Here is a 25319-nt window from a genome sequence, read left to right on the forward strand (position 1 = left end):
ATTATTAGGAGAATTTCCAGGTTGCAGTCTGGAAACAGTGTTTCTTTCTTTCTTTCTTTCTTTCTTTCTTTCTTTCTTTCTTTCTTTCTTTCTTTCTTTCTTTCTTTCTTTCTTTCTTTCTTTCTTTCTTTCTTTCTTCCTTCCTTCCTTCCTTCCTTCCTTCCTTCCTTCCTTCCTTCCTTCCTTCTCCTCCTCCTCCTCCTCCTCCTTCATGACTGGAAATTTGTTCTTGTATTTATAAATGGAATTATTCCACGAAGTATGGTGAATGCAGACCCCATGCTTATACTGGTAGGAAAATAAATACTTGAAGAGGTTCTTAAATTCTTAATACTATGAAACAAATGATAGCTACTATTGTCTGACCACTCTGCGGGCAGTGGAATTTTCTGCTTGCAGCTGTGGTGTTAATCTTTTCCATCAGAACCAGCACCACATGAAGACTGATTAGAAACAGCTAAGCCAACTCGGTCATGATCTCGGTCAAAGACTGAGTAGTATCGTCGGAGGAAAACATCTCCCAGGATCCAGAGTGGTCCTGTGGGTTTGGGGATGTCGAGGATCATGAATCCACTGATGCAAGCAGTCACTTTTGCTTGGGTCACCTGTGGAAGAAAGGAGACACCTGGATGATGGGCTTGTGAACTTCAAGGTTTCACATTTTCATCACTGGGGATCTTTCCCCTGAGCATAACAAGGGCCATTGCTGATCCATGACAGCTGAAGAAGAGAGAAACCATTTTTCCCCCCTCCTACCATAATATGGGTTATTCTGTCTGACAGGAACTCATAGATTTTTCCTCTCCTCAACTTCTTGCACAATTCATCATCAAAGATGCCATCAGCTGAACGTTCAACTTTTTGGGGAGATGGCCAGTGAGGCCCCAATGACAACCTTTGAGCCCTTAAATATGATTGGGGTCCAATTCTACTGGAGGCTGCCAGACTGGGGTATGCTGGGGTAATTATTTTTTGGAAACATGTATTTGTCTTGATTCCCAGCTGTTCATTTATATGTTGCTTGAGAACAACAACAAAACTGCGTACAACTGAAAATCTCCCTTGCCTACCCACCCCCCAAAATAGGTAAATAAAGTTTCCCCAGGATGATCGAGTGATATTTTATTATTTTAATTTAGAGTCTGGATTGGAAGGATTTGCAGGAAATGTGAACGGCTTATGAGCACTTGTCCCTGTTATGAAGCCTTCACAGTAACTTCAAATGTTGTCACCAAAATTTGATGGAATGGTTTTCCACTTCGTCTTATATTTTATATCATTAAACCTCCCCAATTTTTTTTTAAAAGGGCCAGGTTGGGTGGGGAGAATCCCTAATGACATCATGTTGTACTTTCTGGTTTTATTTATTTATTTTTTTAATTTGTAAAATGAAATATGGTCTCTGGAGGAACAAATTCTCTGCCCTAGATCTTATAGAAACTTCCTTTCAGTATTCATGATATTATGAGGAGATCAGGAGTCCACTGGCTCCAGATTTCCACGGGATGCAGTAAAAAAAAATCAAGATGGAGTCTGTGACAGTGGGATTGATTTTATGTGTGTTGGGCCACTATCTTGACATTTTTCTTCATATTTTGTGGACACCTTTGCTTCAAAATATGCTCAGCCAAGACTGTTGTATTTGGGGATCTCCAGTTGAGTAGGATCTTAATCTTCTGCCCTGGTCATGATCTGGTTCCATCATCAAGACATTCTAATCCAGGGGACTGCATCCCAATTTCAATCTTAAAATATTGGGAAAATTCTTCACTGTCTGGAGACTCACTCCTAGGTAGTACCAACAAAATGGTAACTATGTACTTTCACCTTAACAACAAAGTAGCATACAAAGCCTCAAAGGTCTACTTAAACAACAACTTACTCCCCCATAATCCCCATCCCCTATAATCCTATAATCCAATGTTACTCCAAGTTGGTCCAAACTCTCTCCTATAACATACACCTGGAGAATATAGTGGCAAAAATCAATAGTAGGAGGAATAACATAATCCAGAAATTATATGGAACTAAATGGGGAGTTTCAGCTGCCACCCTCAGGACATCCAGCACTAAGGTTGGTATACTCTGCAGCTGAATACTACTTAACAGCCACTTAATACTACTTAAGAGCCTTGGTGGCGCAGTGGTTAGAATGAAGTACTGCAGGCTGCTTCTGCTGACTGCTGGCTGCCTGCAGTTCGGCAGTTCGATTCTGACCAACTCAAGGTTGACTCAGCCTTCCATCCTTCCAAGGTCGGTCAATGAGGCCCCAGATTGTTGGGGACAAAATGCCGACTCTGTAAACCACTTAGAGAGGGCTGTAAAGCGCTGTGAAGCAGTATAGAAGTCTATGAGCTATTGCTATTGCTAACAGCTGCCATGCTAATAAATTAGATGCCAGACTCAACACCACCATGAGGATTATAAGTGGATGTATTAAAATCACTCCAAATCACTAGCATCCTGGTCTAAGTGATATAGCCCCACCAGCTTTACGAAGGCAAGATGCACTAGTGAGAGAATACAGACAAAATAATGAGCAACTCATTCCTGTCAATAGTGCACGGTGACCTTTCTCATTTACCGGCCAGAAAATTCAAATCCAGGAAGCCCCCACTGGCACTTGTGCAACATCTGCCCAACAACTTTAACATCAATTCCCAATGGAAAGCTAAGTGGGCCACTGAACGCCCAGACCTAGGAAAGCATATAAATGACCCCACAAAAAAAGGGGCAGGCTTTGAACTAGCATGTCTGCAATGGACAATCCTGAATAGGATTCTCACCTCACATGGGGTCTGCTGGGACTCTCTGTATAAATGGGGCACAGTATCCTCTCCTCAGTGGGACTGTGGGGTACCACGTCAAACTGTACATCACGTTGATTAATATTTTATATGTAAGGATGTACACACACACACACACACACACACACACACACACACACATAGTCTATATCTGTGTTATGTATGTGTACACTTTTGAAAGCAAGCAACAGAATTTCATTTGTAATGTGTGCCAGTGTGCCCACAGTAAAAAAATGACAATAAAGGTTATCTATTGTGACTGGCTATAAGTTGAGGGCATACAGGTAATCCTTGACTTACAAAAGTTCGCCTAGTGACCGTTCAAAGTTACAACGGCACTGAAAAAATGTGACTTATGACTGTTTTTCATAGTTACAACCTTTGCAGCATCCCCATGATCATGTGATCAAAATTCAGATATTTGGCAACTGGTTCCTATTTATGATGGTTACTGTGTCCCAAGGCCATGGGATCACCTTTGGTGACCTTTTGACAAGCAATGTCAATGAGGAAACCAGATTTACTTGACAACCGCAGTGATTCATTTAACAACTATGGCAAGAAAAGTCGTAAAATGGAGCAAAACTCAACAAACGTCTCATTTAACAACTTAAATTTTGGAGCTCAATAGTGGTCATAAGTCAAGGACTGCCTGTATACTGGTCCAGTATCTGACTTTTTTTAAAAAAATATATAAACAGTGCTGAACTTCAATGGTTAGATGGCCTGGAGACAGTGATATTTGAACATAGACTTTTTAACATTTGTATTTTATTGTGATTTATTAATCTAGGTCAGGGGTAGGCAACCTCAGCTCTTTTATGACTCATGGACTTCAACTCCCAGAACTCCTGAGTCAGCGTAGCCAAGGTTGCCTACCCCTGATCTAGGTGTAATGTTAATATATATTTCTAATCCATGTATGCTATGCTATATGCTAAATAAATAAATAATAACTTTTCAGGGTAAATGGAATTAAACCTCGCATTGGGAGAAGAAAAACAAGCACAAGAAAATGTGGTTTTCCGGCTGTCTCTATTAAGACACCCACCCACCCCACCCCCATTTTCCCGTGTGCATCTCATTGGCTCAGCTCACCTGAAGAGTATATTCCTCGGGGGTCAGGGTGTAAGGTCTGCCATCAAGATGAAAGGTGATGCTGGGCATCTGAGATAATTTCTGGCAATCTATTATGTACTGGGAGAAGGAAAGGGAGATTGGCGTGAAGAAAAAGAAAATGTTTGATATCACTCTCACAAAAGTGCTGGGGTTGTGTCTTTTTTTCTTCCCGTCTCTCCTGGGCCAATTGCCTGCTGATTCCCACCACAGGCGCTGCCTAAGACGGGTGGGGGGAAAACTGTCACAGTGCAGCCTGAGCTGCTTTTGAACATGACAACCTTAGTTTCTTAGATGTCTTCTTCCCTGTCAAGTCCGGCAAAATGCAGCATGTGACACGATGTGCCATTGTGCAGTGACTTTGCTGCCGGCAGGAGAAGGAACATCAAAAAGCAATGCCTTCAGGCCACTGAGTCCATTTCAATGCCCCTTGCAGACCTCAAAGAAATTCTTAGGAAAGGGAATCCTCCATGCAGGGTGACTTGTCCACAAGGAGTGTGCTTGTCGGAAATTGGAAGTACACGGCCGGTTTCCAGCAAAAAAAAAAAGTCATAAATCGCAGTCACGTGTCCTTGGGCTGCTGCAAATGCAGGCTGGTTGCCAGGCACCCGAAATGCAATCAAATGACTGTGGGAGAGGTGGGTGGCCATCCAAATTTCGAATCCAGGTCAAAAGTATCTTGTACCATCGTAACTATGAACGGTCGCTAAACAACCATTCATAAGACGACTTCCGGTGGCGACGCGGCGCCGAAGACAGACGTCTCCGGGCTGTCCGCTCCGCAGCTGTGTTTATTCCATCGAAAACGGCGCCGATCAGCTGTTTAGGTGGATTTGAAGCCCCCTCCTCGGGAGAAGAGGAGGGGGTGAGGCCCCAGGTAGGGGTTGAGCTCTTCGGGGCCGCCTGAGCTGAAAGTTTGGGCGGCTGAAGGATTGAGCCCCCCCGAAGCCTGGGTTAGCTCCGAGCTGCGCAGCGTCTCTGCTCCGTGATTTTTGGAGCAGAGCCAGGCATTAGCAACCACCCCTGCCAGAAGGAAAGACTCTTGAGTATTAAGGTGCAGGCAGAGCGGTACAGGAGGTCAAGGTGAAGTGGACTTTTATCTTTACTCTCTAACTCAATGGATTTTATAGCTTTAAAGTGAAAGTACGCAACAAGTGAAAGTGGGGAAAGATGGCGGCTAAAACTTCTAAAGCTCTTCAGAGTGCGGGAACTTCCCCGGTGCAACAGACTTCGTTGCAAGCTTTGCTTCCTCCTGCACCTCCTCTGGCATTGACGCTTAAGGACTTACAAGATGCCTTTGCAAAGCAATCGCAAGTAATGTCAGATATGATGGATGATAAGATGGAAAAGCTGGAGGCAAAGCTGGAGGAGAAATTGGAGAAATTGGAGGAGAAGATGGAAGAGAAGTTTAGTGCAATGAGGGTAGACATTTTGTCTACAATTGAAAGTGTGGCTGAATGTGTGCAACGTTTGGATGAAAAAGTGGAGGATCTTAGTCAAAAGAACTCTATATTAGAAGTAAAGGTACTGGAGAATGAAAATATAAGGGACAAAATGGACGGAGAATTGAGCCTTGTCCAGTACCATCAGATGCAGTATGCTATTAGAATCAGGGGCTTAAAAGAGAATCCTAAAGAAGACTTAAAGCAGCTGATCTCTGAGGCTTTGGAAGCAGTATTGGGCCAGCCAGCATCGGAAATAGAGGGAAGTATGGATAAAATCTTTCGCGTAAATTCATGGATTGCAAGGCAGAGGAAGTTACCTAGAGATGTGGTGGTCTATTTTACAAAGAGAGCAACTAGAGATGAAGTTATTCAAGCTGCTTACGATACTAAATTTGTGGTTGCTGAGCAAGAAGTCCTGGTTTTAAAAGAGATTCCTCCAAAGATTTTAAGGAGAAGGAAAGATTTTGCATTCCTTGCACAGGAACTTAAGAAATGTGATATCAAGTTTAGATGGGAGATTCCAGTCGCAATGGTGGTGATGCATGAAGGTAAAAGACATCGTCTGGTTACTGTGACTCAGGCACGTGATTTTTACAGCAATGTGTTAAAAGCAACCCCTCTATCACTTCTGGAAGCTGCAAAGGGATTTGGAGAGGGAAAGCCTCAAGACACTCAAGGCAGACAGACAGAGGAGAATGGTGCTGGAGGGGATCAAGTTACAGTCTCATCAGCTGCTGCTGGGGAGCAGAGGATGACGCGTGCCGCTTTAAGACGAGCGAGACAAGAGCAGGAGCAAGACCAGCAGAAAGTTATGGAACTTCCAAAGCGTACTTACAGTGAAGCTGTGGGAGGGGCGCGGCCCAAGGAAGTTACAGGGGTCATTGCAGACGTGCTCCAAAAGCTTCGGGACGCCAAGAATGGCGACTAAATTTCTAACTTGGAATGTTAATGGATTAAACTCACCACAGAAGAGAAGGAAAGTTTTTCAATATTTAAAACAATTTAAGACTGATGTTATTTGTTTGCAAGAAACGCATATTAGGGTTATGGACCAAAAGTACTTATCGAACTCAAGGTTGGGTACGCAATTTGTTGCTTCTGTGATGAACAAGAAAAATGGAGTGGTTGTCTACGTTAAAAGTACTCTAACAGCGGAACTAATTGAAGTAGATAAGCAAGGAAGATATGTTATGATAGATTTGCTGTTAGAAGGTAAAAAAACGCTTCTAGTTGGACTGTATGCTCCTAATCAACAACAAGCTGACTTTTTTAACTTACTACACACAAAGGTTACCCAATTGGATTATAAATCTTTTATTTTTATGGGAGACTGGAATGGTGTCCTGGACGTACAGATGGACAAAGCTGGTTCTTTTAAGCGTGTCCCGAGCCATGCTAGATTGCCTAAATCTTGTTTTGAAATGAAGGATGATTTGGAATTGCGAGATATTTGGCGTGATACACATCTACATGAAAAGGATTATACTTTTTTTTCTGATAGACATCAATCTTTTTCCAGGATCGATTTTATTTTACTGACTAATGACTTTTTTTCTAGGATTAAGAAGGTAAAGATCTGTGCAAGAACTATTTCTGACCATAGTCCAGTTTGGTTAGAGATCAATAAGGACAATAGGGATAGGCGCTCTTGGCGCGTAAATGAGAATTTGTTTAGAAATCAGAGAAATGTGGAAGAATACAAACAGCAGATGAAGGATTTCTTTGAAATTAATATGAATAAGGACACCTCTATGGACATGGTTTGGGATGCTAGCAAGGCCTACATGAGAGGGGTGTTGATATATATGAATAATAAATACAGACGTACCTTGGAAGTTAGAAGGAAAGAACTGGAGAATGAAATTAGGGAAAAAGAAAAGGCCCTAATTTTGAACCCATTGGATGTGAAGATTAAGGAGGTTATTAACCTATTAAGAGGACAATTTGATAAGTTGATGGCTGATCAAGTGGCAACCAATTTACGGTTTGCTAGGCATAATACTTTTTGCAATGCTAATAAGCCAGGTAGATGGCTAGCCTACAGGTTAAGGAAAAAGCAAAGGGCTTCTAATATAGATAAAATTGAATATAAGGGAAAGGTTGTGTTTCAACAGGATCTTATTAAGGAAGCCTTTGTGGATTTTTATTCTAAACTATATGCTAAGGAGAAGATTAATGAAAAGGACATTGATGTATATTTGAAGAATGCTAGCATCCCGGTTCTTACGCAAGAACAAAAGGAGGAGATTAATCAATTGATAACAGAAGAAGAAATTCTTATAGCAATTAAGGAACTGAAGGTGGATAAAGCGCCAGGTACGGATGGTCTGACTGCGGTTTATTACAAAAATCTACAATTGGAGCTGATAAAGCCGTTAAAGGAACTGTTCCAGACAATCCAGAGAGGGGGAAAGGTGCCTCCGTCTTGGAGAACTGCTTTTATTTCTTTGATTCCGAAGGAAGATCAAGATGCTACTCAAGTAAAAAACTATAGACCGATATCACTTTTAAATACAGATTACAAGATATTTGCCAAGGTGTTAGCTAATAGATTGATGAGGGTTCTGCAACAGGTGATTCATGGGGATCAAACTGGGTTTATCAGTGGTAGACAAATGAAAAATAATGTGAGGCATATAGTTGATGTGGTGGAGTTTTTGGAAAGGAACAACCAGATCCCTGCGGCGCTAATTTTTCTAGATGCTGAAAAAGCTTTTGATCAATTGAATTGGCAATTTTTGATGAAAGTTTTAGATAAAATGAATTTTGGGGATAAATTTTTGCAACCAATTAGGGCATTATATCAAAAACAAACTGCCCGAATAATAGTTAATAATAGTTTGACTGAAGTATGCAATATTGAGAAGGGCACAAGACAAGGGTGTCCGTTATCACCTTTATTATTTGTTTTAACATTGGAGATATTATTGGTAAAAATACGGAATTCGGAAAGAATTAAGGGTATTCAAATTAGAGATCAGGATTATAGACTGAGAGCGTTTGCAGACGATCTGGTTGTTACGGTGACCCAGCCAGAAAACTCTGTTGTGGACCTGATGGAGATAATAATGCAATATGGGAAGGTTTCTGGATTTAAGGTTAATGCACAAAAAACTAAAATTTTGGCCAAAAATATGACAGTATCGCAAAAGGCCCTTTTAGAAGGATTAACTGGATTTGAGATTGTTAAAAGGGTCAAATATTTGGGGGTGTTTTTGTCACCCTCTAATACAAAGTTATATAAAAATAACTATGAAAAGTTATGGGGGAAAATTCAAAAAGAATTGGAGAGCTGGGAAAAACTGCAATTGTCTTTGCTGGGAAGAATTGCAGCAGTGAAAATGAATGTCCTGCCTAAATTTTTATTTTTATTTCAAATGATACCGGTCCTTAAAAAAGATTCTAATTTGGAAGAATGGCAACGGGGTATCAATAAATTTGTTTGGGCAGGGAAAAGGCCACGAGTTAAACTTCAGATTATGCAGGATACTCGTGAAAGAGGTGGTCTTAAAATGCCTAATCTTAAATTATATTATGAAGCTGCTGCGTTATCAGGAATAAGTGATTGGATTAATTTGACACAAGAGAGATTATTAAATCTTGAGGGCCATGACTTGTTATTTGGCTGGCATGCATATCTGTTGTATGATAAGAAGGTAGATAATGTGTTTAAAGTGCATATTTTAAGACAGGCATTGTTGAGAGTTTGGAAGAAGTATAGACATATGCTAGATTACAAGATGCCGTTGTGGGCAATTCCAAAACACGCAATAGAAAACATAAATGTTGGCTTTAAACATGATGTGACTACGTATAAGGAGATTTTAAGCTTGGAAAGAAATGTCTGGTGTTTGAAGCCGTACAACCTCTTGCGAGATGAGAAGATTGTTCAAACTTGGTTTCAATATACTCAGTTACGGGCCAGGTGGAAAGAAGATCAGAAAATTGGTTTTGCAATGACTGATGAAAATTTGATAAAGCAAATTAGAAATCAGGGTCCAGCACATATCAAACGGATATATCTTGCATTGATAGAAATTGACTCAGAAACAGAACTTGTTAAAGATTGTATGATAAAATGGGCCCAGAATATTCAAGAAGTTATTACAATGGACACGTGGGAAAAGATCTGGGTGAGGAACGTAAAATTCACACAAGCCCAAAACCTAAGAGAGAACTTTTATAAAATGTTTTATAGATGGCATTTAGATCCTAAAAAGCTTGCAAGTATGTATCCGAACTATCAGCCAAAATGCTGGAGGTGTGGTGGCGAAGATGCAACATATTTTCACATATGGTGGACCTGCAAAAAGGTTAAGGCTTTTTGGATAAAAATTTGGTGGAATATGCAGAAGATCTTCAAGCAAAGGATAAAGTTTTGTCCGCAATTGTTTTTGTTGGGCATAATTACAGATGCTACTGTTGTGGACATTAAGTTGATGTTGAATTTAATTACAGCAGCAAGACTCTTAGTAGGTCAATATTGGAAGAAGGAGGAACTGTCGACTATAGAAGAATGGACTTTAAAGGTTTCTGACCTGGCGGAAATGGCAAAGATCTCGGCTTACTTGAAAGATCATTCGCAAGACCGTTATATTATGGAGTGGAAAAAATGGATTGATTATATCCAGAACAAATATGGGACTAAAAAATTTCATTTAGCATTTGAATAAGTTTTCTTTTTTTTTCTTTTCTTTTTTTTATATGTAATATTAATATTGCTTGTAGTTATCTTATATGAGCTAGAGGGCGATAGAATTAATAGTTTATTGTTGTTAGCATGTGGATGTTTATGATTGTTCTTTGTTTTTATACCTTGTACTTAGCTCTGGGAAGTCGGGGGGGGGAATGGGGGGGAGGGACAGGGAGGGTTAGGTAGGGGTGGGGGGAAGGGGGGATTGTTAAAGATAAAATGTACTGTAAAACTTTTCAATAAAAAAAAAACAACCATTCATAAGACGAGGACTACCTGTGTAGAGTCTATGAAATCCCATTTCAACATTTTTTCCCCATATTTTTTTTCTATGTCTGCAATCACAAACATCCTCCATCATTTCATCTTGAAGAGTGCAAAGTTTTAGCTTTGCAAACCTTGTACTCAAGCTTGAGTACTGAAAATAGAGACAAGCAATACTATATTGATGGTATTGGAGCTTCATGGAGGAAGACCCATACAGGTGTACCTTGGTACTCAACTGCTTTGAAACTCATCAACTTGGACGATCAAATTGGAGAATCGCTTAATTATGAGCCAGCAGTGTGTGACAGCAGCAAAAAAAAACCTAATACAATCCTTGGTTGTATAAACAGAGGCATAGAATCAAAATCACATGAAGTATTAGTACCACCACACCTGGAATACTACATCCAGTTTGGGTCACCACATTACAAAAAAGATGTTGAGACTTTGGAAAAAGTGCAGAGAAGACCAACTGAGATGATTGAAGGCCTGGAGATTAAAAAAATATGAAGAACGGTTGTAGGATTTGGGTATGGCCAGTCTAGAGAAAAGAAGGACTAAGGGGGACATGATAGTAGTATTCCAGTATTTGAGGGGCTGCCAAAAAGAGGAGGTGGTCAACTTATTTTCCAAAGCACCAGAAGGCAAGACAAGAAACAATGGATGGAAGCTAATCAAGGAGAGAAGCAACCTGGAATTAAGGAGAAACGTCCTAACAGTGAGAACAATTAACCAGTGGAACAGCTTGCCTTCAAAAGTTGTGGGTGGAGGTTTTTAAGAAGAGACCGGATAGCCATTTGTCTGAAATGGTATAGGGTCTCCTGCGTGAGCAGGGGGTTGGACTAGAAGACCTCCAAGGTCTCTTCCAGCACTGTTCTAAATTGAATTGAATTGAAATGGTACTCAAAGTATTTTATCCTGGTACTCATTGTTTGTTTGGTACTCAATGCACAAACTAGAACTTGCCAGTAACAGCTGCCTTGTGACCCACTGCATTATTCCTTATGGGATAAATTTATTTGATACTTATTGTTTTTGGTACTCCCAGAACTAATTACTGATGAGTACCAAGGTACCACTGTAGAAGGAAAGAGACAGTGAACACGCACACCCCACATTCCCCCCGCCAGGATTCCTAACAGCACCACTTTAAGGAGTAGCATTTGATTAATATTAGACTACACAGATGCATATGCAGACCCATTAAGTTTGAATAAAAGCTGAGTTTGGCCTCAGCCCCTGTGATTGTGATTGTTCTGTTCTGTTCTGTGTCATGTTTCTGGATTTTTCTAGAATGAGGAGGAATGTCAGTCTGCCATTGGCAGGTCAGCTGCAGAGCAAAAATGCCAAGTCTGCGATGGGCAAATGTGCTACTCTTGGGCCTCAGTGGGGGAGCTTTCCATCCATCCGACTTTTATTTTTTAAATATTCTTTTAATGAAATTATATAAATCAGGAGCAGACATACTGTGAAGCAAAACGCCTGCCTCTAGAACCGTGTTTCTCAATCATGGCAACTTTAAGATGTGTGGACTTCATCTCCCAGAATTCCCCAGCCACCATGGCTGGCGGGGGAATTCTGGGAGCTGAAGTCCACACAACGTATAGTTGCCAAGGCTGAGGAACACATCATCATTATTTCCAAGAAACCTTTTGGGCAATAGTTGGGGCATCGTTTGCCAGCATGTTGTTCCAAAATGAGCCGGGAAATAGAGCTTTGGAACTCTAAAAAAGGGTGGCCAGAGTGGAGCTCTCTGCAATATGCCATTTAGGGAATAGACAAGATGCAGCAACTATTTTGAGACATTGTCCATAGGTACTTATTGGTTCCCAAAAGCTCCCTATGGTAGTAAAATAATGAAATCAAGGCTAGGTTATCAGATCTGGGTTGCAAATACTTGAAAGACCACCAGGCGACAGCAAAGTGTTGGTGATTGGGACACTCACTTGCTGCTGTCTAGTGGTCATCTGGGATTTTGCAGCCCAGATTTGGTTGTTCCAGGAACATCTCTTTCTTACCTGTCCACCAAAAGCTTCTTGAGCACCAATAGCTTCGTTCAGAGCCTTTATGTCTGCGCTTGGCCCCGTAATGAGAGAGGTCCCGGTGTCCACAATGCCTTGGCAACCGTCCTTGCAGATGGTGGATGAATTGGTTTTTTCAAGCAGGTTCCATGGCCAACATGATTTCTCCTTGGGCTTTTTCTCTATGGTTATCCTAAACAGTGTGTTTGGGAAAGGACAGGGATTTGAAACTTGGTTAAGATCGGAGGAGAAGCCTCAGTGGGAGACAAGAGAAAGTGTCAGAACATTAGAGGCCGGGGGGGGGGGGTTACACAATTTGGAGAGTTTGCAGTCAGCAATTTCTTACAGACCAAGGTCCAGTTCCCTTGCCATAGCAGAGGAAGTGGGGGGACCGAATCTGTACAGATAATCTTTGACTTACAGCCTCAATTGGGATTTTAGTCGTTATGTGAATTGTACCTCATTTTACAGCCTTTTTGCTACAGTCGTTAAGCAAATCACTGGTTGTTAAGCAATACTGAGTTTGTTGGAAGCCCTTTGGAAAGGTCACATACTGTATATGAGCCAGCAGTGTGCTGCAGCTGCCAAAAAAAGCCAACATAGTTCTAGGCCGCATTAACAGAGGGATAGAATCGGTGGAATTCAAATATGTGAACAACCGGTTCTCTGCGTGGATGCCGCTTCTGGAAGTCCATTCTGGGCCTGGACAACAAAAATTAGCTACCGGTTGTGCCGAACTGGTGTGAACCGGCTGAATCCCACCACTGGATAAAATCAAGATCATGTGAAGTGTTAATACCACTTTTTTAACACCTTGGTAAGGCCACACTTGGAATACTGCATCCAGTTTTAGTTACCACAATGTAAAAAAGATGTTGAGACTCTAGAAAGAGTACAGAGAAGAGCAACAAAGATGATTACGGGACTGGGGGCTAAAACACATAAGGAACGGTTGCTGAAATTGGGTATGTCTAATTTAATGAAGAGAAGGGTGAGGGGGGACATGATAGCAGTGTTCCAATATCTCAGGGGCTGCCACATAGAAGAGGGAGTCAAGCTATTCTGCAAAGCGCCTGAAGGCAGGACAAGAAGCAATGGATGGAGACTAACCAAAGAGAGAAGCAACCTAGAAATAAGGAGAAATTTCCTGACAGTTAGAACAATTAATCAGTGGAACAACCTGCCTCCAGAAGTGGTGAATGCTCCAACACTGGAAGTTTTTAAGAAGAGACTGGACAGCCATTTGTCTGAAATGGTATAGGGTTTCCTGCCTGAGCAGGGGGTTGGACTAGAAGACCTCCAAGGTCCCTTCCAACTCTGTTATTCTATTCTATTCTATTCTAGTCTAGTCTAGTCTAGTCTAGTCTAGTCTAGTCTAGTCTAGTCTAGTCTAGTCTAGTCTAGTCTAAATGGCAATCATATGACTCCGGGATGTTACAATCTTTGTAAATACATGATGGTTGCAAAGTGCCCTTAGTTTGATCATGCAAGTCTGGAGACAATGCAATGGTTGTAATTGTGAGGACCAGTTGCACATCACTTTTTCCAGTATTATTATAACCTTAAATGGTTGTTAAATGAATGGTCATAGTTCTCTGTGGACTGTGTCACTTTCAGAGTCTGCTGGGAACCTTTGTCTGACTGTCTGCTGTTTTATTCCAAAACCAAGCGTTACTTTCACCCTGCATAGATCAGTGTGTTAGGGAAGAGGATGTAGCCTCATCTTCTTGTTGATGTGGTAAATTTTCATGCCCTGGAATCACATCGGATTAGCCCTCGGCTAAATCCAAATGTAAATTGGCCGTATTATTTGGAGCTCATAGAATCAAAGAGCTTTTAGAGCATAGAGCTGGGTCATTGCAAACTGACCTTTTTTTAAAATTTAAAATGGGATTGTTCAAATTAAGCGATTAGCATAAATGTGGGGCTTCCTTTCATTAACATCATTAATATTTGGGGAGAAGGAACAGAGGACAGGACTGGTGGTTGGGGAGACAAAAATAACTCTGCACAGTGTTGGTCAGATGATTGACGACCCTGGCCTCTGTTAGTAAGGGTGACCAAAGCATTTTAGAAGAAAACAGTATATCAGGTGAGGTGTAACAGAGAAAGTGAAAGAGACCCTGACTTTTCTACAGACTGGGCTATAAAAGAGTCAGTTTGATCCAGTGGTTAAGGCACCAAGTTAAAAACTGGGAGACTGTGAGTTCTAGCCTCATCTTAGGCAAGAAAACTGGCTGAGTGATGGTGCCAGTGACTCTCCCTCCCTCTCTGCCCAACCGACCTCACAGGATTGTTGTTGTGGGGAAAAATTGGAGGAGGAAAGAGCATTCTGCATGTCTGTTGCCTTGAGTTACTTTTAAAGTAATAAAAGTGGGATGCAAATCTAATAAATAATGGTTTCTACACAGAGTTCCTAATGAATCTCTTGTATATCTGCTCCAGGTGAAATAGGGCTTGTGCGAAGGCAGGATGTACTTACTTGTCCATCTTGATCTGCCAGTAGGCTTTGCGGGACACTGGGATGTAGTGAAGCTTTCCCACATAGGCATTGTGGTTGATGCCTCCGAAAATAACTTCACCTCCATTCTCTTGTGGTGAGGTCTGGTTGGTGCTAAGAGAAAGGTTGGCAAAAGTTTAAAAAGCTGCCTTAAGCCCCAGTGTCATTTACTGCAAGAAAGTTCTCTTTTCCAAGATGGCCAAAGGTCTTGAGAAAGAAAAGAGCAATTATGGTACACGAAGCTTGTTAACTTATCTCAACTCTTTTCCTGATTGTATGATAAGCTGCACCCAGGATCAATTTTAAGTGTGTCTAGTGCCTAGGGGATAGGAATAGAAATCAGGACCATATTGAAACATTTTGGAAAATTAAAAGCCCAATTCATCAATTTCCTTTCCTGTTGTTTTTTTTAGTTTACCCTTACTAAAGCTTTACGTCAGGGGTGTCAAACTCGCAACGTCACGTGACGTGTTGCAATGTATCACGACTTTTTTTCCTTTGCCAGCAATAGGGTGGGCACAGTTTCACTATGACGCATCCGGCCCACAAGCCAGCAAAGCTGGACACCTCTGCTTTACGTGCCTGTCCTAGTTCTATTATGGCTATCCAGCCACCCACCCCACCTCTAATATTCCATTCCTCTATTCCAATGTTTTTCTAAGTTGGGCATTTTAAGCCTGAGGAATTCTGGGGACCGCACATCAAGTGACTTCAGTTTGAAAAACACTGCTCTTCTCCATCAATATTCTAGTTAGAACTACTGTGCCTGAGCTGCACAAATTCACACTGCCACTAGATGGTGGTAAAGAGGCAATTCTTTACTTGAGCATAGTGAAGAAAAAAAAATAATCCAGTGGGAGTGTCATTTCTTTCTCCATAAAGTCAATTGTCCCATTAGCTCAGGGGTAGGCAACCTTGGCTCTTTTATGACTCATGGACTTCAACTCCGAGAAATCCTGAGCCAGCTGGCTCAGGAATTCTGGGAGTTGAAGTCCATGAGTCATAAAAGAGCCAAGGTTGCCTACCCCTGCATTAGCTGAAGAGAGGGAAGGGAAGGGAAGCATTAATCCTACCCTCCCTGCATTCTTTGACAGTTCCAAAGGAAATTGCCTTCCAGCTTAAAAAAATAAAGTTTAAAAACAGGCAAAAAAGTACTAACCATTTGATCAAATTATTTAATCAAGGTAACCTTTAGCAAAGGTTGGTAGCATGCTTAATTTTGCCACCAGAAATCAGAAAAGTAACAGGAGTTCACAAAGATTTGTCCCTGTATTGAACACTCTTTTTCCATAAAAAACAAGAAACAAAACATATATACATACTACTGTTATTTTGGCAGAGGAATATCCTCCGTGGCTATTGTCAGAAGAATAATTTGGGGTTTCAAGTGGGGCTGGGGTTGCGCAAGAATAAATAAAAGTGAAATCCAAAGAGCTGCGAGGAAAGGAGAAATATTTATTCCCCAAAGCAAAAAGTTTGCCTTTAGGGGTAGCTGCAGAGACGTTGTCTTATAAGGGAGCTTTTTCCTGGGTGTGGAAGTGTGTGCGTGCTGATTCTAGGGTAACTCTTGAGGGGCGTGGGCATTTGTGGGTGCTGACCCCCAGAGAAGGGGTTGATTAAATCAAATTATGTGGATTGGGTCTCTTCGTTTGAACTTGAGCATTATAATTAGGTTTACATTGTGTTAATAGAGTTTGTGTGTTCGCTTGTATGTGTTTACAGTGTGAAATAAGTGTTTAATTCTTATGTTTGCCTAAGTTTAAAGGCCCCTTCATGGATTACTGCCTTGTCGTGGCGAAGGGGCTTGCATAATTCAATGAAGCTATGAGCTATGCCGTGCGGGGCCACCCAAGACGGAACGGTCATAGCAGAGAGTTCTGACAAAACGTGATCCACTGGAGAAGGAAATGGCAACCCACTCCAGTATCTTTGCCATGAAAATCCTATGGACAGTAAACTCAAATACTTTGGCCACCTAATGAGAAGGAAGGACTCACTGGAGAAGAGCCTAATGCTGGGAAAGGTTGAGGGCAAGTGAAGAAGGGGACGACAGAGAATGAGGTGGCTGGATGGAGTCACTGAAGCAGTAGGCGTGAGCCTAAATGGACTCCAGAAGATGGTAGAGGACAGGAAGGCCTGGAGGAACGTTGTCCATAGGGTCGCGATGGGTCGGACACGACTTCGCAGCTAACAACAACAACAACAAAGTTTAAAGAGTTTTGGAGGCAATAAATCAGTAACTGTGGAGAGCTGAGTAAGTTAACATATATTCCCTATGCAATATTTCTAACGCATTGTAGCATTTATAAATTATTCCCACGCTATCCAGGACAACATTGTTGATTCTTATTTGATAGATTTCAAGATTAAGTCCAGATGTTGCACACAGCCCTGGATCAATACCATCATGTGTGATGACAAGAAGAATAAGGACCAGGCTGCATAACAAGCCAAGACAGGTGCCTGTTGAACTGGCATTCTTCCTTTTTCTGAGAAAGCTTGGTTTTGTTGTACTACAAAGGAAGTTTGCTTTCTTTCTTTATGTCCATTTTTTACCCTACCCTTTTTTCACATCATAAACTTCAAGTTCTAGGGCAGTGTTTCTCAATCTTGGCAATGTGTGAACTTCAACTCTCAGCATTGAACCTTTAGCTACTTTAAGATGTGTCGACTTCAAGTCCCAGAATTCCCCAGCGAGCATGCTGGTCGGGGAATTCTGGGACTTGAAGTCCAGGTATCTTAAAATAGCCAAGATTTAGAAACACTGTTTCTAAGTGCTCCCAATAAGGGGCTTACTGAATCCTGATAAGAGTGAGAGCTACTTATCTTCATTTCAATGTGATATCTGGGGGCGAAAAGCAGGACAGGAATCATACAAGGGAGGAGTCAACCGGGTCACAAGAGGAGAAAAAGAGGTTCTCAGCAAACAAAGTGTAGTCTGCAAGGACAATCCAAGAGGACGGGGGGAAAGTCACAGGAATAAATGGAAATGCAGAGTTTGAAAAACTTATAAAAAGTGTGGAGTTGGGAGTGCAAAGAGAGCACCTTGGCCTGTGAATCTAAAACCCGGGCTGGACAAACGGAGTCTGGAAGAGATGGCAAAAGAAAATGCAAAGGAAATGGTTAGGTAGTGAAACAACCTGAGTCAATAAAAAGGAATCAGAGATCGAGTAATTACTAATCAGATCAATACTTGCTTGAGCCGAAAATGAGTGGGCCCTGAATTTGTGGGAAAACAGTAGAAAGAAAAAGAAAAAAATCAAGTATGTGTAGTCCTTGACTTATGACCGCAATTGGGACCAGAATTTCCATTGCAATTGTTAAATGAATCGCACCTGAATTTTACGACCTTTTTTTGCCATGATTAAGTGAATCACTGCAGTCGTTAAGTGGATCATGCAATCATTAAGTGAATCCAGCGACCCCATTGTCTTTGCTCATCAGAATCCAGCTGGGAAAGCTGCAGTGGGTGATCACATGAGCCCGGGATGCTGCAACTGTTATAAATACACGCCAGTTGCCGCAACGGTTGTAAATTGAAGGACTGGCCATAAGTCGCTTTTTTCAGTGCTATTGTAATTTGGAAAGGTTGCTAAATGAATGGTTGAAAGTCCACCTGTAATCAGAAAGATTACTCTCTGTTCTGCCAGAAGAGTCAAAAAAAAGTCAAGATGGTCTCCATGACCTCAAAACTGCATTGCCCAAACAACAGGTAATAAAATGGGGAGAGCTTTGACCGTAGTGGCAGCCTCCATCTTGATGTTTTTGACCCCTGACCCTGGATGCCCCTAAGAAAGCACCAGAGTTCATCCCTGCTGGGGATCCGCCACCAGGGAGGTGGATCAGGGAGGATATCAACCTGATGGGTCAGGTGGAGAGAGAGGGAGAGAGAGGACTCAGGCCGAGAGACATGAGGAGTTGTCCTCCAGAACAGATGGCTGAGACAGTGGCTGCTGGAACAACATTTTCTTGCCTGGACTACAATTCCCACTATAGATAGTCCTTAATGTATGACCAGTTGCTTAGCGACTATCCAAAGTTATACGAGAGATTTCCCCCCCCCCCGCAAAAAAAAGGTATTTACAACCTGGCTCTGAAGCTCCAATGGCTGAGACCCGCCCCCCCCAAGTCACATGGCTGTACGTTAGGTGCTCAGCAACTGGCCAGCATTGATGTCCACTTGCAACATCCTGCATTTTCCGACATTTTTGCTCAAAACCGGCTTCTGGTTTTCTGCACAAATGGTCCATAATGAACAATGGGTTCACTTTATAACTGATATGTTCGCTTTATGACCACAGCATTTACTTTACTACCACCACATTTGCTTAGTGACCACTGCGAAAAAAAAGATCATTAAAAACGGGCCTGTTTTACAACCATTATGACTTACAATTGTAATGGGCAGCCTCCATTATTGTCATAAGTTGAGGACTACCTGTACTCACATTCAGCCTGGTCCTTGCCTGGGGAATGATCTGATAACTGTGATAGTCCCCTGCAAACAGGTGGCAGAAGACATGATGAGGCGAGGCTGAGAGACTAAAGGAATCACCCAACATGTGAAGAGAGAGGGTTACGAATGAATGGAGATTCTCCACATCCCACACGTATGTAAAAGAAGTTATCTGCCACCTATATAATAATATGATAACGCTTACACTGTATTCAACAACTGATAATTGTGTACTGTAAGATGTTTTGAAATCTTGAATTGCTCTTGGTGAGTCATTTGGAAGTGGGTTATTAAATCAATTACAAAACAAACTCTGTCCTCCTGGTACTCGGGATAGGTGGTGTGTTCCCACACATCTGGAAGGCACTAAGTCAGAAGCTTGATCTTTATCTTTATGCAGGAAGGAAGGAGGGAGGGAGGGAGGGAAGGAGGGAGGGAAGGGAGAGGAGGGGAAGGGGAAGGGGAGAGGAGGGTAAGGTGGCAGGGAAGGGAGGGAGGAAGGAAGGAAAGAAAGAAAGGAAAGAAGGAAGATGTGAGAGGGAGAAGGGAGATGTGAGGGAAGGGTAGAGGAGGGGAAGGTGGGAGGGAGGGAAGGGAAGGGAAGGGAAGGGGAGGAAGGAAGGAAGGAAGGAAGGAAGGAAGGAAGGAAGGAAGGAAGGAAGGAAGGAAGGAAGGAAGGAAGGAAGGAAGGAAGGAAGGAAGATGAGAGGGGGAGAGGGAGAGGGAGACAGAACCACTTCTGAGCTACTAGTTTGACTTTAAATCTACGTTTTCAATCAGTCATTTTACACCCTACTGAACTAAGGCTGAGATTGTTCAGAAAGAGCGGAGAATCTTTCCTGTAGCACGAAACTATATAAGTTGGATGCCAATTGCTGAGGATAAGGAAGGGACCACCACCACCACTCCCGCTCTCCCCAACTTTCATAAAAAAATGAATCCCAGGGGATGGGGTTTGGGAAGTCGTCTGCTTTGGCCAATATCAGCGAGGAGGTGATGTCGATAGCAGAAAGGTCCATACTTGCAAAGATGGAATGAGAAGACATTGTCTTTCAGAAGTTTCGCCTTCATCATGTTATCAAAGGGTGGGGTGATGTTGTTGACTGAGATGGAGGGATAACCCAGTCCCATGATACCGTCAAATTTGGCAGCCACAAAAACCAAGCCTGGCAAATCGGTAGCCTCAGCAAAGGTCTGGTTCTTAACGGTGACGTTGCCAATCTGAAGAGAAAGAAAATACACAGCATTTTGTCTTCTGTTTCAGCTTTCAATGGGTGTCTCTAAGGTATGGACAAGTGCAATGAAAACCGCCTGATTTTTATGTGCATCCTGTGATCATTTCATCCATCTATATGATTTATCAAAGTTTCCTGCAATGCATACAGTATAAAAATGGGCAAAGTCTCAATCAAGCCTTCATAACTACCATCTTGACTTTTTTTATCATAGCTGGTAGACATCCTAACATTTTTTACATACAGATAATTTTATTATTAGTTGTATAACCAATCTGATCCTTCACTAATCAGGAGTTATGGTCTTCAGTGCTTTAAAAAATGAGCAAGGGTATCCAAAAGGTAAAGGTAAAGGTTCCCCCGCACATGTGTGCTAGTTGTTTCCAACTCTAGGGGCCGGTGCTCATCTCCGTTTCAAAGCCGAAGAGCCAGCACTTGTCCGAGGACATCTCCGTGGTCATGTGGCTGGCATGACTAGACGCCAAAGGCACCCGGAACGCTGTTACCTTCCCACCGTAGTGGTCCTTGTTTTTCTACTTGCATTTTTACGTGCTTTCGAACTGCTAGGTTGGCAGAAGCTGGGACGAGTAACAGGCGCTCACTCTGTTACGCGGCACTCGGGATTCGACCCGCCAAACTGCCGACCATCTGATCGACAAGCTCAGCGTCCTAACCCACTGAGCCACCACGTCCCTTAGGATATCCAAAGGGGGTAGTCAAAAGGTCAAGATGGCAGTGATGATGTGAGATTGAAAAACAGGTGCTGCTATTGTGGCTGCCATCTTGATTTTTTGACCACACCTTCTTATGGTCCCCCAAAATGATGCTGGAGTCCACATTTTGGCCAAACACCAGTGTCTCGCAATAGCTGATATCTTAAGGATGCGTGAATCTGTAGCCAGATGATTTTTATTTAGCGTAATGAAAAAAACCCCTGCAAATATTTCAAAGCTGCTTCTTTGTCCTGATCACAAGCTTCATACGCCTTCAGTAAAAGTTAAAGGTTGTCTAAGAATTGAAGAGAAACCACTTCTTTCTATCTTAAATAGCATATTACAGATGTGAGAGTAGGGGTGCGGGAAAGAGAACATAAGAGAAATGGTATAGAAATCTCCTTCAGAAGAAAACTGAATTTTATCCTGAGGAAAAGAACAAAAATGCCCTTGTATTTTCTTCTCAACCCCTCCCCTCCAACATTAAACCAACTTCTTTCTGAGAACCAGATTCTGTACTCACCCTGAGAACATCCTGGCTTACGAATCCCTTAAGACTACCGCTTCCATAATGAATTTCAAATTTGTTTTTATTGGCCTTGTAGGTGGAGGAAAACAGGGAATAGTAATGTTTGTGTACCCCTGATGGAAAAAAAAACAGTTAATTGTGTACAGAGAACAGATTGGGCCAAGGCTTCCTTTCCCTCCCTGTTAAGCCTATTTTATGGCTCATGCCATTGATGTTTCCCAACGTACAATGTATAATATACTGGCAAAACGTTAAGAGTACTACAGGTAGTTGTGGTATGGTCACATTTTCCCCCCCAAAAATAACCCAGTCAACTTGGATGCAAAAGATTTTATTTGCACAGAACTTTCCCCTAATTGGGTTATTTTTTGGGGGGGAAAAATTTGTGACCGTACCGCAGCTACCTGGAGTACTGAACTGGGCAAGCAGTTACATAGTGAGGATAGTATGCTAACTCCTACCAACCGGAGGGCTCCCAAAATGATACATTCAGTACAATTACATTTTTTTCATAGGGATCTTCATGAAGGTTGTAATCGTTATGGGCCACAACCAGGCCATTCATACCTAACCAGGGAGAAACCTGATGGGAGAAATGAAGCCCACACAGTGATGCTAGTTTTCTTCCTTGGGTCTCAGTTTGGACACAAGGTCAGGCCCATCCATGATCAAATCAAATCATGGACGGTTCTGCTCTGATTTTAAGCTGACCTATCTTTGCAGGAGAGAAACGCGTTCCACTCCAAATCTTGTGTCTGGTGTTGGGTTCATGCATTACTTTGGCTTCTTTGGTTCAATGTTGCATGTGAGCCAAGCCAAAGTTTCCCATGATGAAACTGCTCTCTTACCACTAAGTTGGCAACTGGGGAGAATTTGTCTGACCAAGTAACCCTTCTGCTTCTCCGAGAGAGGAATGGATTACTGTAACAATGGTTATATATCTCTAATGTTCTCTACTGGTTCATCCTACTGTCATGTCGGCTTGTGATGTTAAGAGAAGCCTGCCTAACATTTTGGAGGCATTAGCGTGCACATTTCTCTTGACCAACCCCTCCCCGTGCATCTCCACTCTATTCTCGAGAATCAGTTGAGGGTTTGATGTCTTACAGCATGCCAAATGTAACAGGCAACATTTGGAAGAAGGCACCCACAGGTTGGATGAGCCAGTATCAAAGACAACGTTGAAGCATTGTTTAGGAGTTCCAAGACAGATTTGCCCGTAGTATTGTGCCTGGGGTATAGCAAGAAAAGAAGAAGAAGAAGAAGAAAAGGTCAGCCTTTTGTAATGACTTGAATCAACATCTTTATCTATTTGTTTATCATTTTTTTAAATAGAGATGATCCATATGGTGTCGAAACGCGATTGGGGGATCCAAGTTCAGATCCTTGTTTGGTGACTTTGGAGTTGACATTCTCTCCGAGCCCAACCTATCTCACAGGGTTGTTCCCTCCCCCACCATTGCCATGGAGGCTACCTTGATTGTCTAATGTAGCATCACTCAATCTCGGCAACCTTCAGATGTGTGGACTTTTAACTGGATGAAGTCCATATGTGCTAGTTGAGGCATTCTGGGAGTTGAAGTCCACACATCTTAAAATTGTCAAGGGTGAGAAACACTGGTCTAAAGGGGTGGGGGGGAAAACAAATAAAAATGTAATTGGAAATTAAATAAATACACCGATAACCAACTCATTCGGAGTGCCAATCTTTTTGTGTCCAACATGACACTTGCCAAAGGCAAAAGAGAGATCTCACCAGACACAGAAAAACTGACATTTGCAAAAGAATTCAAATAATTCAGAAACATTAATCTTAAAGAAAAGGAAAAGGAGAAGAACAGCAAATGAGGAACAAGCACACTCAGTAATTACACGACAAGGTCAACTGAAAAAAAATCCATCAGCATGAGGAGGAGGAGGAGAAGAAGAAATAAATACGGAATTCTTGAAGAGGACAGAGCAGAGACGATTCTCCCGTACTGCAACATTTAATTGACAGATTTTCAGATATTGGTCTTTTGTTTGTCAGGTGGCATCCAAAATGGGAATTAAAGGTTTTTATCTGAGTTTGCTTGATTGAGAGGGCGGAATATTAAGCTTATGTAGGTTATCTGGAACCAAGGCTTTACCCTCCTTCTAACAGTAGACATCCTTGAATCTAGCCTCATTATAGCAGGGGAAGCAGTTTTCCTTGGAGGGAATGTATGCCAAGTGTATTTTTCCATTAAGGTCACTCTGACTGCCCAGCAGTTAAAGAGAGCAGACACCTAAATTCAGCAACAATGATACAGGAAGATGCTGGAGATGACTGATCACCTTAACCACAACAGGAAAGGTATCATTTTAAGCTGTGTTGGAGAAGGCAATGGTCAGCCACTTCTGCATTTTAATAGGAAAAAAACACATGGATAAATAAGATAAAGTGACTGATGACATAATGCCTGGATGATGAACACCCCGGGTCAAATTGTACCTGACATACTAGTGAGGATGTTTCTGAGCAGTAATTATGTTTACAATGGGGTTAGATTAGAAGTGGCCTTCCAGATGTTTAGTTGCTGATGTTGTCATGCAGGAAAAGAAAATCTGAAGCTGCAAAGAAGAACTGACAGTGGGAACACGGCATGCGAGAATCATGAAGACGGAAAAGCTTAATACAGTGATATGAAATTAATTGCATATAAATAACATATTAAAAGGTAAAGGTAAAGGTTCCCCCACACATACGTGCTAGTCGTTTCCGACTCTAGGGGCCGGTGCTCATCTCCGTTACAAAGCCAAAGAGCCAGCGCTTGTCCTAGGACATCTCCGTGGTCATGTGGCCGGCATGACTAGACACCAAAGGCGCACGGAACGCTGTTACCTTCCCACCGTGGTGGTCCCTATTTTTCTACTTGCATTTTTACGTGCTTTCGAACTGCTAGGTGGGCAGAAGCTGGGACAAGTAACAGGCGCTCACTCTGCTACGTGGCACTTGGGATTCGACCTGCCAAACTGCCAACCTTCTGATCGACAAGCTCAGCATCCTAACCCACTGAGCCACTGCGTCCCTTACCTTTAAGGAGAACATTTGAAATCCTGAACCTCATTGATCAAGTAGCTAGAGAAACTAGTGGAATAAACTTAAAGAGGTTGTTAAGGATTATGGAACAAGAGATGGCCAAAGATGAAGGAACAGCAGAAAACAAGCTAGATTTCAGAACAAAGAGTGCAATTTACCTAAAGAAGCAAAGAGAAGCAAAGCAAAGAAAGACAAATATCTGAGGAAGAAACTTAACCAAGATTTTCAGAGAACTGTTAAAGAGACCAGAAACAGTATTTGTCATTATATCTGCAAAGACACTGAAGACAGAAACTGACACAGAAACCCAAGGAAAGTCTTTCAAAATATTTCCAAACTCCAAAGGAGGTTTAAATTAACATGGTAAAGAATGTCAATGTACATATAACAATTGATTCAAAGAAGATCAAACAAATAAGGGACGAATTTAGGGACCTCGGCAACGAAGAAATTCTTCAAGATATTTCCAAGACTCT

General features: G+C 42.0%; 1 protein-coding gene across 1 annotated transcript in view; it reads right to left on the reverse strand.

Moving 5' to 3' along the window:
- Window positions 1–407: 407 nt before the first annotated feature.
- The window catches only part of LOC308677152 (cathepsin D-like), a gene marked incomplete at both ends in the record, with an annotated part of 41669 nt that continues 16757 nt past the window's right edge, over window positions 408–25319 (reverse strand). The window contains 7 exons of the mRNA XM_081343317.1: window positions 408–605; window positions 3906–4004; window positions 12347–12542; window positions 14832–14963; window positions 20327–20526; window positions 21777–21895; window positions 22890–23013. Coding sequence (XP_081199443.1) covers window positions 408–605; window positions 3906–4004; window positions 12347–12542; window positions 14832–14963; window positions 20327–20526; window positions 21777–21895; window positions 22890–23013 — 1068 coding nt within the window. The remainder of the gene's footprint in view (window positions 606–3905; window positions 4005–12346; window positions 12543–14831; window positions 14964–20326; window positions 20527–21776; window positions 21896–22889; window positions 23014–25319) is intronic.

Source organism: Vipera berus, assembly GCF_964194415.1.
Source record: "Vipera berus genome assembly, chromosome: Z".
NCBI classification, from domain to species: Eukaryota; Metazoa; Chordata; class Lepidosauria; order Squamata; family Viperidae; genus Vipera; species Vipera berus.